Here is a 15,439-nt window from a genome sequence, read left to right on the forward strand (position 1 = left end):
TTCTCGACTGGGTCAATTGCAATAACATATATAATTGTGTTATTCAATAATCATATATGGAATTGTTGAACATTAACCGTTACAACTTTAATATCTTAACCGGCGGCTTATTAGCAGTCTGCGGTGGAGTCGGACTGATCGGTGTTTAAGGACCTGTCGTCACTTTCGCAAACTATAATTACATATATAACTGTGTTATTCAATAATCATGTATGAAATTATTGAACATTAATCGTTACAACTTTAATATCCTTACTGTCAACTCGTTAGCTGTCTACGATTGAGCCAGACCGATCAATGCTTGAGGACCTGTCGTCGCTTTCGTAAACTGCAATTACAGAAATTACTGTGTTACTCGATAAACATATGTGGGAATGTAGAACACAAACCGTTAGAACCGATCTTACCGACAGGTTATTTCCATTCTGCGTCTGAAGAGGATCGGTGGGTGGTTCTAGAGTTACCGACGCATGGTCCAACTGCAAACACAAAAATGTTATTCGATAATCACATATGGAATTGGAGAACACAAAACTGTTACAATTGTCCTTACCGACTGTTCACTACCTTGACCATGGTCGTCCCCTTCATCCATCAACTTAGGGCTAGACAACTCATCAACTAAAGCAGCGATGGTGCACATCCGCTTCGTGCCACCAGAGGCTCTTTTCTCCTTCAAGCTTCTCTTTTTTTGCCTCGCACCTAAGCCCCAATCTGACCGATCCTCCATGTACCTTATTGGCACGTACTCGTGTCCCTCCTATAAGGGGACATCAAAGTCCATAAAATACTCTCAGAAGGCCTCATCCGCAGTGGGTTCCAACGTCTCTAGTGCCCACAATTGTAAATAAACAAATAAAATGTTGTCATTATCGAATAGGGAAAATTATTATACATATATAACGTAAAAATTAATAGCTGATCACTCACATGGTTGATGACTCTAACTCCTGAATTGCCTTGTAGAAGTCTTTTGGCTTTTGATTGCAATCCCATTTGCACATTCGTGGGTAGACGTTGTCCTTCAGATCAAAGGGGATAACTATTTTTTGGATGGTCGAAATTGCCTCCATTGCCCAGAACTGCATGTTAAATGTAACCATTATCAGACCATAAATCATAAACGAGTGCACCCATAAAATTTTTTTTCAAAAGGAAACTGAAAAATGTTACGTGATAGTACCTGTATCACCATGCGAATCCGTAAATGTTGTAGCGTAACCGAGTTTCCTTTGTCACGCTTGAGTCAGGCACTTCAAACCCCTTCAAAAGGTAGTCCAAGGTCAGCTTCCAAATATAGTGCCCCCATGGGAAGACATTCCAAGCGTTGATGTCCTCCACCAATGACAGCAACCAAGGCGTCACCCGTCTACGGTAGTCTTGACCAAATAAAATGTTATTCACGATCAAGAGGAGTGCCATCTTGGTTGCGTCTCCTGGTCGCTGGAAGTTGCCCCCACGAAAAGTATCAAGCAAAGCCTGCAGCTTAACGCTCTCCTGCCCATTCCAGTATCTGTCATGAATTCCCTCCGTAGCAACCTCGTACAGTCGTCTAAACATATTCGGCATTAGACCAAACGTCAGCCTGATGATGAGGCAAAACTCCTGCTTTGATAGTCGCGCCTTGCTCTTGCTAATGCCAAACGATAGCTCGTGGTCCATGGACTGGCTCTCAGTGATCCAGCGAATCATGATGTTGTGCAAGAGATCGGCGTAAAGGTACCCATGTGGATAGACATCTAGGAGCATTCAGAAGCAGGTACGCTTAACTGGATCGTACTCCCCCTTCTATTGGAGAGTCTTTGTGATGTAATGCAGCTGCGACCACTTACAATGGGTGTTAATTGCGACGTTGAACGCACACTTTTCCCTCGGCATGATCAGCAAACTGTCAAGATCCTTATATTGTTTGAGCTGGATCTGCAAAACATGGCACACATGCACCAGTGAGTTAAGCCGTCATGTGCAACAAGGTACACTAAAGACATAAATAAGGAATAAATGTTGTGACATGCCATGCATTGCAAGCAAAATGTTGTGACATGCAATGCATAACAAGTAAAATGTTGTGACACACCATGCATAACAAGTAAAATGTTGTGACACACCATGCATAACAAGTAAAATGTTGTGACACACCATGCATAACAAGTTAAATGTTGTGACACACCATGCATATCAAGTAAAATGTTGTCACACGCCATGCATAACAAGTAAAATGTTGTGACACACCATACGTATCAAGTGAAATGCTGTCACACGCCATGCATATCAAGTAAAATACTATCACACATCATACATATCAAGTAAAATGCCATCACACGCTATGCATATCAAGTAAAATGTTGTCACACGCCAATAACTAACTATAATAACAATGGCGTCACACAGTAAACATCCAAAACCCCTAAAACCACTACGACTTAACCCCAACAACCATCAAACCAGCAAGAAAACATAGTCCAAACATTTGCAAAATAAAACAAAAAACTAGAATATATCAAACAAACCCAGGAAAAAATCAAAAAATTAACGAACACAAGAATGTTTTAATTTGAGACTCACTAACCTCCTCATTCATGGCCGACATTTTTGCTGGTGCTGTGGTGTCGTTACGCTTGCAAAGAGCCTTCTCGAACACTCTGATACCAGCGGGAATGAGAAATTAATCACACAAACGTTACGAATACTGAATAATAACTGTTTAAAATGAAAAATGGCCTTCTAATGTTCTTATTTATTCTGAAAAAAGGGAATTAATTCAATGGAAGTCCAAATGATTACCACGTTAACTGCCCGTTTTTTTTTCCTCTCTTTATTTCAAACCATGACGTGTCAGTTGCTCAAGCACTGCCGTGTCACACACTCTAAACCATGACCATGGCGTGTCACCAACTTTGAACTTTGGCATGTCACAGCTTCCCTCTATGGCATGTCACCAACTCTGAACTCTAGCATGTTACAAATTCCCTCCATGGCGTGTCACCAACTCCTAACTCTGGTGTGTCACAGATTCCCTCCATGGCGTCTCACCAACTCTGAACGCTGACGTGTCACAGATTCCCTCCATGCCATGTCACCAACTCTTAACTCTAGTGTGTCACAGATTTCCTCAATGGCGTCTCACCAACTTTGAACGGTGGAGTGTCACAGATTCCCTCAATGTCGTGTCACCAACTCTTAACTCTGGCGTGTCACAGATTCCCTCCATGGTGTCTCACCAACTCTGAACACTGTCGTGTCATAAATTCCCACCATGGCGTATCACCAACTTTTAACTCTGGCGCCTCACAGATTCCCTCCATGGCATCTCACCAACTTTGAGCAGTGCCGTGTCACACTTCCCAACATGACGTTTCACAAACTCTAAACCCTGCCCTGCGACAGCCGTATAACATATGGCCTGCTATAGCAAGACCATTTCCTGCTTTGGATTCACATCTTTCTCCTTTCAATTCACCACCGTATCAAGGATTTCTGGTTTCACATCATTAGCCAAGCTTTTCATTCATGACGATCAGTTCCTCGTTCGATTTAATATCTCTCTTCTCCTATTATCTGAACGCCATGTCTCAAATCTTTGAAAACCCATCTCACGCAACATTATTTTATTTTGCATAACTTTCGAAAAAAAAATGGGTATTTTGCACAACCAATCTTTGCATATTTATTTTTTTTCTCCCATTTTTCGCCTATTTAAGAGTGCACGCTAACGAAGATGGCTCATTAAGGGCATTTTTGTCCCAAAATCTAATCTGATGGCTAAAAACAGTTAAAATTATCCTAAGGGATATTTACAAAAACACGCTATTTTTAAAGGCTAAAAAAAATCTACTTAAATAATTATCGTTTCTTAATTTAACAAAATTTTCTTTTTTACGAAATTACTTGTATGGGTAACAATTATAATCTTTAACATACACAAAATAGAATAAATCAAATAAATTAATTAACTAAATATATACATAATGAGATTTGAATTTAAAACTTAAAAAATCGAGAATCTCTGTCTTGTTATTGAGAAAAGATCTCATTAGATTAAATTTATACTAATATTTAATGTCAAAGATTAAATTTGTGATGCAAGTTTAGACATCAAATACTCTCTAATAATAACAAAAAATGAAAAAAAAAAGGAAAGAAAACCGACAATATGAATATACCATTTGAGTATTGCTAGACTCACATTTGACTTATGGTTATGATTATTCCATTAATTTATGCTATGACTTTAGTTGAGATTTTGGTCAATAAGTAAACATGAAGAAGCTAGCTCCATTGCTGCTCTACTAGATTGCTTAAGGGATTCATGTAAACAATGCCAATGACAACAAGTCTATGATCCCTTCATTGCCAGAGCCTGCAGAGGCATTCCATACAATTTATTTTTACATTTGATTTTTCTTTTATTGGATTAATTTAAGGAACACAATACATTGGATTTGGGAGTTTGAAAGTTTGGTTGCCTAAACATTCCCCCTGCAAATCAGTCCATTGGTCGCCAACGTTCCCCCATATCTTGTAGCCTTCTTTCATTAATTGCTTTCGAATTTCAGACTTGAAAACCACCGCACTTTTCCCTTTGAAAGCTTGGGTCCTATTAGAAAGAAAACCAAAAGGATTTTAAATTAATTAGTAATGATAATCAAATGGTTGGAATCTGTATCTTGTAATTGACATTTGGATGTGTCTGATATAACTCCAAATCAAGGTAAAGTCTTGTATTATGCATGTTGACTCTCTCTCACAAAATTACACCCATGCAAGCAATCGGCTTCATTTTTCGACCAAAGCAAAACCTTAGGCTATTTTGTAGTTTGTAATTTAAATGTTATAGTATCTGACGGATTTTCATATTAAAATTACATGAATCTAATTGACCCATTCTGATAAAGTTTCAGAGTAAGCTGAGTGTGTCTCTGTACTTATCCTATAACTAGCTTCCTGGAAATTTCTCTAGGTATAGAGATTCATAAGTTCCAAGAAATTAATACCCCACGTGTATATTAATCAAAGGAAGGAAAAGAAAGTAGTAGGTGAACCATGCATCATCCATCTTACCTAAAAATCAACCTTTCATAGCCGATGAATCCTTGGTTATGCAAATTAGCAATGGTGGCAGGGGCTAAGGTCTCTTCGTCTCTCCCAGTCACCAGGAACACCTTAAATCCGCTGTCGACCAGCTTGGTAAACAATCCAAGCACCGCAGGAATCGCTGGACACGCTCCCATCATTGCCCATGCCTTGAAACCTGAAGGATCGTAAGGGTCACACCTAACAAAGTTGAAATTAGTCAAAGCTAGGATCGATCTGTTGAGCGGAACCTTAATCAGTTAGCTGCAGGATGGAAATTAAAGTACATTAATTAATTGACAGTTAAGCAAATTAGTTAGTACCCGTATTTCTTTCCCTGGTAGTAAAAGATATTTGAGAGGCAGGTGTCATCAACATCCAGGATCCAAGCATCCATGCCATCACCAGACACAACCAGATCAGTAACGTAACTCTTTATTTGTTCCGCAATATAGTTCATGTCCAGCTCGTATTGCCCGCCAATCATGTAAGTTTCTATGTAGTGTTGGCAATGAGTTGGGACGGTGCGCCACCCGCGCACATTGTTAGCCTCCACCGCCAGCCGCCAGCTCAAGCAGTCGTTAGAGTTACCGTCAGCTGGCTCTCTCGTTCTCCAAAAAGGCTTTGTGCCTATTGCCTTGGACAACATTGCTAAGAAGAAAAAGATGAATATCTCACGCACCCGCTTCACCATTGCTGAAATCATATGGTGGTCCTATAGGAAATTAAAGTGCAGTATGATATTTGTTATAGTTAGCAGTTGAGCTATAATCGTAGACAAATTAATTAAGAGAGATAACGGAGGAAATTAAAGATGTTAAGCAGCTCTCAATTAGTAAAATCATTTCATATATAGTTATATCAACTGCTTGGGTAATTGGATAGAACAGCATCGTTTTAATTTAAAGATTTTAGGAAAGAAACCTCGTGAAGTCATAGAAAACAAACAGAACAAAAGGAGAGATAAAGATAGCAATCACCATTAATTATGAGGGGACTGCAAGCATGAACTGCCAAAAACAAAGATGGAGTTGAGGGACTTGGTTTGGCTTGGCTGGTTTTATATGGTCGATTGACAAAAGGCATTAAGCCCACTTGGCAGATATCGAATCATTAAAGATGATGGCAGTGGAATAACGTAAGTAGTGGGGAGGAATTCTACGCCTACATCCATAGAGATACCATTTTCTTGTGGAAATTTTTAGCTAGGAACCAAGGAAAAATGGCATCTTATGAGGAAATTTATATTCATCTCCTGTCACTTTTGCCCGACTAGCAAGTCCTTGTCTGCCGCGTGCGGTTCCACCGAATTATGTAAAGAGTATTCTTGGTTGACTTGGTCTACTATCTCTTTTAGCCAATTCACAAAAGCCAAGGTGAAGAAGCAAGCTTCATCAAGTGGCTGGGGAAGGAAATGGGCATAGATTTAGTATTTCGATAGAACCAAATGGACGCTGCCGCCCCCTCTCTTCCTTGACTACACAGGTCTCTTCACTAATAATCAGTAAACTAAAGATTGAATGTTTTTGATTTGAAGATTATTTCAAAGTTGATCTAATCCCCGGCCCCGGCCTCTATGATATCTCTGCTAATTAAGCAAAGAAGCCAATAATGTGGGGAGATTTGCAATGATCAAACCTCATTTCCAACGCTAGAAGCAAAAGGATTTAGTGCATATTCTTGCCATTTGTACTAATCAAACACAAAGGAATTGATTAAACTTGGGAGGAGGAGGCAAAGAAAAATTGTGTGCTGATAGATTAGAAGTTATTCTAAGAAATTGACGGATAAAAGAATGCACACTCTAACACTCAAGTATTTAATTCATTAATTAGTATATAATTTTCTGTTTAAATAATAAAATTTGAATCTCTTTTTTTAAATCTAGAAAAAAAAATCACATATACTTTAGAAATAAAGGAATTGAAGAGGTCAAAAAGATAATATAGGATATTGATAGTCACAAACTAAGCAGGTCTCCATTTGGAGGCGGTGGCCTTGAAAGCGATATGAAAGAGCGAGGAATATGTGTAGCTGCAACACAACAACAACTTCTGATTTGAAAGGAAAGCACGGATATGGACTTTGATGGAGTTTGTTTGAGCTGCTAGCTAAGTATACTTCTCCTCAACTCCTAGCCCGTCACGTAAGCCCACAAATTTATTGGATGGATTAAAATTCCCTTTTTTCAAAAGGATCCATGATCACTTATTGTCCTAGTCAATGAAGTGTTTAAAGGTGCAAAATGAAGGGGCAAAGGGGGCCAAGGAACGAAAGAAGTGATAGCAGATTAGATAATTCACTTTTACCTTAACTGCACGTTTGGTACAGGGAATAGCTAAGCTATTCCCTGTCTATTCCCAAGGGAATAGACTACCTCCGTTTGGTATGGTAATATCACAAAGAATAGCTATTACTTAGTAATAGCTATTCTCTCAAAAGGGGTAAAACTCAGGCTTAGTTAAACCCGAGGCTCCCCATGGTTTTTGCTATTCCGTGACCATGGGAATAGCTTTGAATTATGATATGACTAAAATGCCCTTTACTGTTTATAAATATTACAACCCTAGACCTATATATATATTTTTTTTCTCATTTTCTCTTTTTCTTTCTCTCTCTTCCCCCCATTCTTTCCTCTCTTATTCTCTCTCTAAGTGGCATCAACGCCGGAGATGATGTTAGCGGCGGCGGCGACGGCGACTGCGACGGAAGCGGCTGTGACGGCGATTTTATGACCGAATATGGTCGGACCAGGTTACGCCGGAGATTTGGCCAGATCTAGCGCTCAACGGCCAGATCTGGCAGCGGGAAGCACCGGATCTGGTGCTTTCCGACCAGATCCCACGGTTGGATCTGGCACTCCACGGCCAGATCCAGCCGTTGGGAAGCATCGATCTGGTGTCGTAGTGGCCAGATCCGGCCACATGGTGTGCCAGATCGACGTTTTGTTACACCAGTCGTCTTTCCGGCGACCGGCTCATGAAAAAAAAAAAAAAAAAAGGGAAAAATAAAAAAAAAAATTATTTATAAAATTTAAAATATTAATATTATATATATAATTTAAACATTATTAATATTAATATGATTAAAATATTAAATATTAATATTTAACCTGATGTCGAAATCAGTCATGAAGAGGGATCATATGGTTGATCCAAGTAGGAGAGAAGAAGTACGAATGAATTTTTGCAGATAAATGGTGTAANTAAAATATTATTAATTATTTTATATTTAAATTTTAATTATTAATATTTTAATTAATTATAAAATTATTAATATTAAAAATAAAATAAAAATAATTAAATATAATAAAGGGTATTTTTGTCTTTTTATTTTCTATTCCTTTCCTATTCTAAAGCTATTGTTACCATCCAAACACTGTAATAAGTCATAATAATTATTCCTACTCTATTCCATTCATCATACCAAACTATATAATACTTATTCTATTCTATTCCCACCTCATTCTATTCCCACGTAATAACTATTCTATTCTATTTCTCTCTATTCCGCGAACCAAACGTGTCATAAAAGTTTTAGCACGTGCATATATATATAGTGTTAAATATATATAATCTAAAATCAATATAAAATCACAATATAATTTTTAAAATTTAACTTATATAAAATTACAGATATATTTTAGTTCTTAAATCGTGGACAAGTAAATGAATAAGAAGGAATAAACACAAGAACAACAAGTAACATGATAAAATTGAACTCTAATTTTGTATCAATATTTAATTTAGGATCAATTAAGAATTTTTGGAGAGTTCTAATTAATTTGAACCCAAAGTTAAGGGATAAATTAAAAAATTACATGAAACTCACAATTGCCTATAATAATTATACATGCATGATAAATATTACTCTTGTGATCAAATTAACAATATAACAAGCATTATTAATTCTTCCATATATGCAAGACTCTGGTGCGCATTATGAATGTATAGTTTGAGTTAGGCAATCATTATATAGAAATAATACATGAAGGTATAACAGAAACTAGGTTATCTTTTAACTACCATGACAAAGCCGTTGTTAAATACAAAAACAAATAAAAAGAATTAAAATATCAAGATAATCGATCTGTAATATTATCTTTTAACATTCATTCATAAAATACGAATAATTTTTTTTCATTTAAGAGAAATAAGATTGGAATTTCGTTTTTCAAGCAAGAAGAAGGTGCGTACATCTACTAATTAAGTTAAATGTTTAAGTATAAAACAGAATAATTAAGTTGAGACTAATTGAGAGAAAACTGGAAATGGACCCCGGCCGTCTGACCCAAAAAGAAATAATGCAAATGAATCACCTTGCAAACATTTGGCTTGAGAAAAGAAGGACGGCAGTTAGAATAAGGGAGACGTAATCCAAGACCGGGTGGCAGAGAGCTAGCAACGTTGTTATGTAGCGAAGAAGAAGCAAACAATAGACGAGCAGCAAGCAAAATTCAGGAGGGTATATATAGAGAGAATAGATGACCTTAAAATCAGGCACTAAACCGGATAAAACCTACTACTGCTCCTCCTCCTCCTTGGGCAGCAAAAATGTGGGTGCGGGTGTCGTCAGAGAGCACAAAAATGGTTGTCGATGTGGCATGGAAGAGAACTGGCCCATTGAATTTCGATGATGATGATCAAAGTGATCAACGAAACCAACCGCCGGGGTCTGCATTGCGGGGAAGCTAGGTTAATTAACCCCAAAAGTGGGGTTGGAGTCAGAGCCCATCCACTTCAACAAAAGTGGAGGCACAACCGTTACTGTCTCAATTTGCCTTAATAGTGAATTATACAAATATAATCCCCAATTCCTTTTTCTTTTTTCTTTTTTTTTTTGGTTAATTTTCCGTTGAGCATTTAATTAGCTTGGCATTTGCCGTGCATGAGTTTGCCGTTTCTGTCTCCTTCCATCTTAATTGAGTGCATCTGTAATTATATATTCCACATCAACAATGTGCCGACCAATCCATGGTCGGTGTACCACTGTTTAAAGAATTAATGATAATAATTAGTTAATTACAATAATAAGGTTCTAGTTCGGTGTACCAAAGTTTAATTTTGATTTTTCTGTTTAAGAGTTGAAAACTAGTAATAGATTCAATGTAACTTTAAAATGAATTTATATAGATAATATAGGACTCTAATAGATTTGAAAATAACATCATGAAATCTTCCGAAAAGCAATATTAATACCGCTATCATCAATGTCCTTCCAACATTCCATTTTCCCACCACCATTACAGGCGCAATCCACTACTGCCAATTCTCCTTTATATATATAGAATTCATTGGTTTCAAGTCCATCCAATTAGAGGTTAGTCAGCATGTATCTGTTTTCTTTTGTCTTTTTTCTTTTTAATTTATATTCACTTTGCAGTCAAACCATATGTTAAATTACCATAGAAGAGCAAAAACAAATGTGCTTGATTCAAATTAAAAATATAAATGACATGTTCAATTAATTTGGTCAGCACTTCCATGAGTGGTATTCTTTCTGAAATTTTTCTACTGTTTGGGAATTAGGTGGAGTGGAAATCTGTGAAATTTCATGAACCAGGATGAGGCAACATTAGCCAATGAGATAGAGAAGTTATTATCCATGTAAAGTTCATTGGATTGGTTGGACAGTTAGTAGATACACAATTACGTTAAACATATGTGGAACACACGCAATAAGAGATCTACAAAACAGATAAAAAGTAGAAGAAGAAGTAGTAGTAAATCAGCAGATCATCAGCAAGCAAAGGGTCAGAATTTATTAAGTCAACCGGGCCTATTGGGATGATTTGTTATGATAGTGGAAGATGAGATGAGAGAAGGCTTTGACATTTATCCAGTTTGATCATTGAAACCCACATGGCCAAAATAATAGTATTATCTTTCAGTTTCAGATGACAAAAGACGGTGCCTCCAACAAGTCAGAGATGATTTGTTAGTCTCCCATTATCAGCCACCCAACCCACCTCCTTCCATTATACGGGAATGAGAGAGTGACTTCTTTCTTTATGTCAACTAGGGAATATCGAATACCCTCCATGTTCCAACAAACATATTGCCTCAGCCGATTCTCTACCAATTAATTCCTCACTAAATGTTTGTGGTTCCAACCTGTGTATGTCTATTGGCCGGGCTCTCCTTTTTACCTAAAAATAAATAAATAAATATTGATCTGGCTGGCTCTGAGTTCCCCCTCTGGTCAACAATATTGTTGTAAATAAACTATACTAAGTTAAGCACGTGTAGAATTGTCAATTGTGTAATGGAATCAGGGAAGGAGTGAATTTCTTCTTCACCTTTTTCTATCACAAATGCCACACCATCAACAACCAGGCTAGCCTGCTCTGGAATTTTATTGGTTCTATGACTATTCTCAGGTTGGAATGAACACCTGTTGGGCAAATTATTTCTCAAGTTTTGTCCACCGAAAGCAGTAGGAATGCGGGGGGTGGGGGTGCGGGGGCAAAAGCCAAAGCCCATGTTAGTGGGACACTGCCGAAATCCATTTCTTCCAACAGTAAAAAACAACATCTCAATGAATGTGGGCTAGCGCTTGGCTAGCTCATGGACCTCTTTTCTTGTTCTTGTTCTTCTTTTTCTTTTCATTTAAACTTGAAGTCTTGTGATAAAATCTAAATTCCAAGATTTTTTTTCCGAACATCCCCACCCCCCAAGCACATGGAGCTCACATTTGGCTAATTGTCTTTTATGTTTTAATCTTTTTTCAAGAAATAGGGTGGGGTTGTTTGAGCTCGATTGCTGCCTAGCTTGAAAGTATTCACTCGACACGAGACGTAGATATGCAAAAATCTTCTCTGGTATTGGCAGGCACATGAAAAAGCTGGACGAAACACATGAAGGTGCAAATGATGGGATGGTTATTAATTATTACCAATTTTATCATTCCCGACTTGCTTTCTTTGGGACACATAGACAGAGCACAACTCATCTTTCCACTAAAGAATTTGACAAAGAGTTGGAACTTAATTTGTGTTGCTTTGCTTCTAAGAGATCACCCATCTGGTAGTTTATCATATATATATATATATATAACATAGTCCAGGTCGAGGTTGGTTTCCTAATCTAATTTTTTACCTCAATAAAAGCCCAACCTGCAGTAGTCTTCAACAAATTTTGACATGAAGAGTTAGCTGCATCCACATAAAGCAAGATCACCCGGCCATATTAATTCTAGTTAGTAATTGGAAATGATGTTGCCAATTAAACTTGATAATTTTGAACACGACACGAGAAGGTACGGGTTAAACAAGTTTTGAGTTTAGTTTTAACGTGTTTTGTGTCTAATCGTATCTGATACGAAAATTTTCGTGTCTTAACTTGTCAGACACGTCAAACACGTTTAAACACGTTCACTTAATTGTGTTATCATGTTTAATCTTGTTATCATGTTTAAACGTGTATACGTGACACATTTATTAACCTATTAAAAATTAATAGTTAAAAATTATTTTAATCTTATATAAATAATTATTTTAATAATTTTTTTTTTAATTTTATAAAGGGTATAATGTAATTATACATGCGCAATCGTAATTTTTAATTTTTGATGATTATTAGATGTTATTATTATTTTTGTTTAGTTATAATTACTTTTATAGTTATAGATTTTAAATTTAAATAATAAAATTATATTTAATTGTAAATATTTTTATTTAAACGTGTTAAACGTGTTATTAATGGTGTCATGTCGTATATTGACACGTTTAATAAATGTATTAATCGTGTCGTATCGTATTATATGTGTATTAAATATATACATATATATATATATATATTTTAAATTTAAGACATGAATGTTAAACATGTCGTGTTCGTGTTTAGCCTTAATATATTTTGTGTCTAATACGTTAACATGAATTGTCAGATCTATTGCCAATGACACCCGACTCCAATACTTTCATGGGGGAACTCATTTGCAGTAAAATTCCAGGATATATCCATGTTAGGTTGCTTTCTCGATCTAAATTTGCGAGCAATAATTGATGGCACATGTGAGTTCTGAATCATTTTACCGCTTTATAAGCTCCAGACGGTGACTTTACCAGCCACCAGTTGTCCCATCTCTATACATGCCTCTCTCCAGTCTTTGGCTACTTCTGCTTCTAATTGCTACACTAACCTATTGCATAGTTGGTGAAGAAATAGAAAAGGAGCGTAATTAGTAAGAAATATGGATAAAAAGGGAGTCAAATGGCCTTGCCTCTAACGCCAACAATTCCTTTTAAGCATGTTCTAATTGTGATGCCTCTTCAGAGCTATACAACATAACATATGGACATAATTAATTAATTATGTCAAAATCGTTGAAACAAACGAATATACGTAATTGATTACTTTTTTTAATTTATAAGATTTTTACATGGCATAATACAATAAACATATAGACACAATTAATCAATTTAACTATGAATAATAAATTATTTTATAAATTTTAGATATTAACAAATAGATTTAAAGGGATTAGATCTCTTTAAGTTATGTTTGTTAATGCATGTTAATTTAACATATCTAAACAAGACATATACAAATTAGACAGATTAATTCATATATTATATAAAAGTTTTTGTTTATCGATACAAGTATAATATCAATATGATTATATAAAACTCAAAGTTATTTAATTTAACGTCGTGTTTGTATTGTGTCATCAAATGTTATTTAAAATTATCTATTTTACTTAATTCAAGTAACAAATGTGGAATAAAATTTAAATAAAGATCTTATCTTACTTGTTAATGTTTTCTTAATTGTAGAAGAATTAAATAAAGTGTGGAAGGGATTTAAATTGTAGAAGAATTTTCCTAATTCGTCGATGATATGGGGAGAATAGTGATAAATTGCTTGGGACCCAAGCGGAAAGAATAGTTTTTAGTCAAAAAAAAATTATGGAAATGAAGGAAGCATTAAATGATAGACAAAGCACAGGTCAAGAACATCGGCTCGTAGGTGGCTTTTACAATTCATTGGAGGGTGGCAGCGTCGGACAGGGATTGTTTTGCTCGATGAAAGTTTAGAAGAGTTTGGTGGGCTTTAGTATGATGGCCCATACAGTGTTTGCGTACCCATCATTTTCTGAAATATATGGTCCATCCAACCTTCTTTAATTTAACTGCAACCATGCAGGGGGCTCCCCCGCCATGGCCCTCCACGATATTTCAGGAGACGTGCACCGGATTTGTTTTGTCCACTCCAAGGACTGTCACGTCTTGCCTCATATGTTAATGCCTTTCGATATATGAAATTCATATATAAAGCTCACGTAAACCATATATATTTGGAATGATCAAATCACTGGCATTAAATAATATATATGTTAATTTGAATTTAATGACTGAATCAACTGTCACCAATAAACAATCAAATATAAATTTACATATATATGTATATATATAAAAAGGTAAATAAACACTCAAATATTTAATTTATTGATTAGTGTATAATTTTTTATTTAAAAAATAGAGTCTAAATTTTTTTTAATTATATATATGTATATATATATATATAAAGTAAATGGGGTAAATCTCATGCACATGCATCAATATGCAAAGTGCACCATGGTGTAAATCCCACCATCCCATGCAACATGCTTATATAGTGTACCCCTTAGATTGTCCTTAAAACATGTCTTTTTCAGATAATTGCAATTTTAAAAAACGGATAAAAAAAACACACGGTGAGCTCGTAACTAATTAATGTTAGCATGTCGTTATCGTGTAGTGCTAAAGTAAGGTTGTAATTTTGTAATGACTTACCGTGTAATTTTAAGATAAAGATAATTAATATAATATGATTAATTAATCATGTTAAAAAATTTATACACAAATATGAATTATTTATAACACAAATATCACGAAATAACATAATTAACATGTTTAACTAATAAAGCTTGTATATAATACACTATAATTAGCCTATCTAGAAATAATGCAAATACTATATTTAAATATGATTAACTTATTTAAATACAGTTCTTCCAATAAAACTTATTTAAATACAGATAACGAGTTACTTTACATGTTTTTAATATCTTAATAAATGAACTTAAACAAATTATATACATCAAGTTAAGTGGATTAACATATTAATATGATTAATTAAATATGTATAAATAGATTACATCCGATGGGTCAACCCTGTATAAAAAATCATGAACATTTCCATATCATGCAAAGTTGAGATAAGCAAAGATTATATAAAATCTAAACCCACTTAATTTCATGCCATATTAAATGTTAATTAATTGTGTAAAAAATAATCAGTACTTACATAAAGTCAGTCTTCCATGACACGCTCCCCTCCCCCGACCCTCTCCGCCTGACTAGCCTTTCCTAAACCTTTCCTTC

General features: G+C 35.6%; 1 protein-coding gene across 3 annotated transcripts; it reads right to left on the reverse strand.

Annotated features, from left to right (window-relative positions):
- LOC18602189 (acid phosphatase 1) lies at positions 4,252-9,845 on the reverse strand. Of its 3 annotated transcripts, none has more exons than XM_007033418.2 (4): positions 9,562-9,845; positions 5,397-5,788; positions 5,062-5,274; positions 4,252-4,597 (listed from the first exon to the last, which is right to left on the reverse strand). In XM_007033418.2, exons 2-4 carry the CDS (start codon positions 5,777-5,779, stop codon positions 4,420-4,422), a joined length of 774 nt encoding a protein of 257 aa, XP_007033480.1. In that variant the 5' UTR covers positions 5,780-5,788; positions 9,562-9,845; the 3' UTR covers positions 4,252-4,419. The 3 variants fall into 3 exon arrangements, with proteins under 3 accessions (XP_007033480.1, XP_007033479.1, XP_007033481.1); XM_007033417.2 differs by lacking the exon at positions 9,562-9,845 and adding an exon at positions 9,392-9,548; XM_007033419.2 differs by lacking the exon at positions 9,562-9,845 and adding an exon at positions 6,054-6,241.

The sequence above is a fragment of the Theobroma cacao genome, chromosome 4 (genome assembly GCF_000208745.1).
Source record: "Theobroma cacao cultivar B97-61/B2 chromosome 4, Criollo_cocoa_genome_V2, whole genome shotgun sequence".
Lineage (NCBI taxonomy): Eukaryota > Viridiplantae > Streptophyta > Magnoliopsida > Malvales > Malvaceae > Theobroma > Theobroma cacao.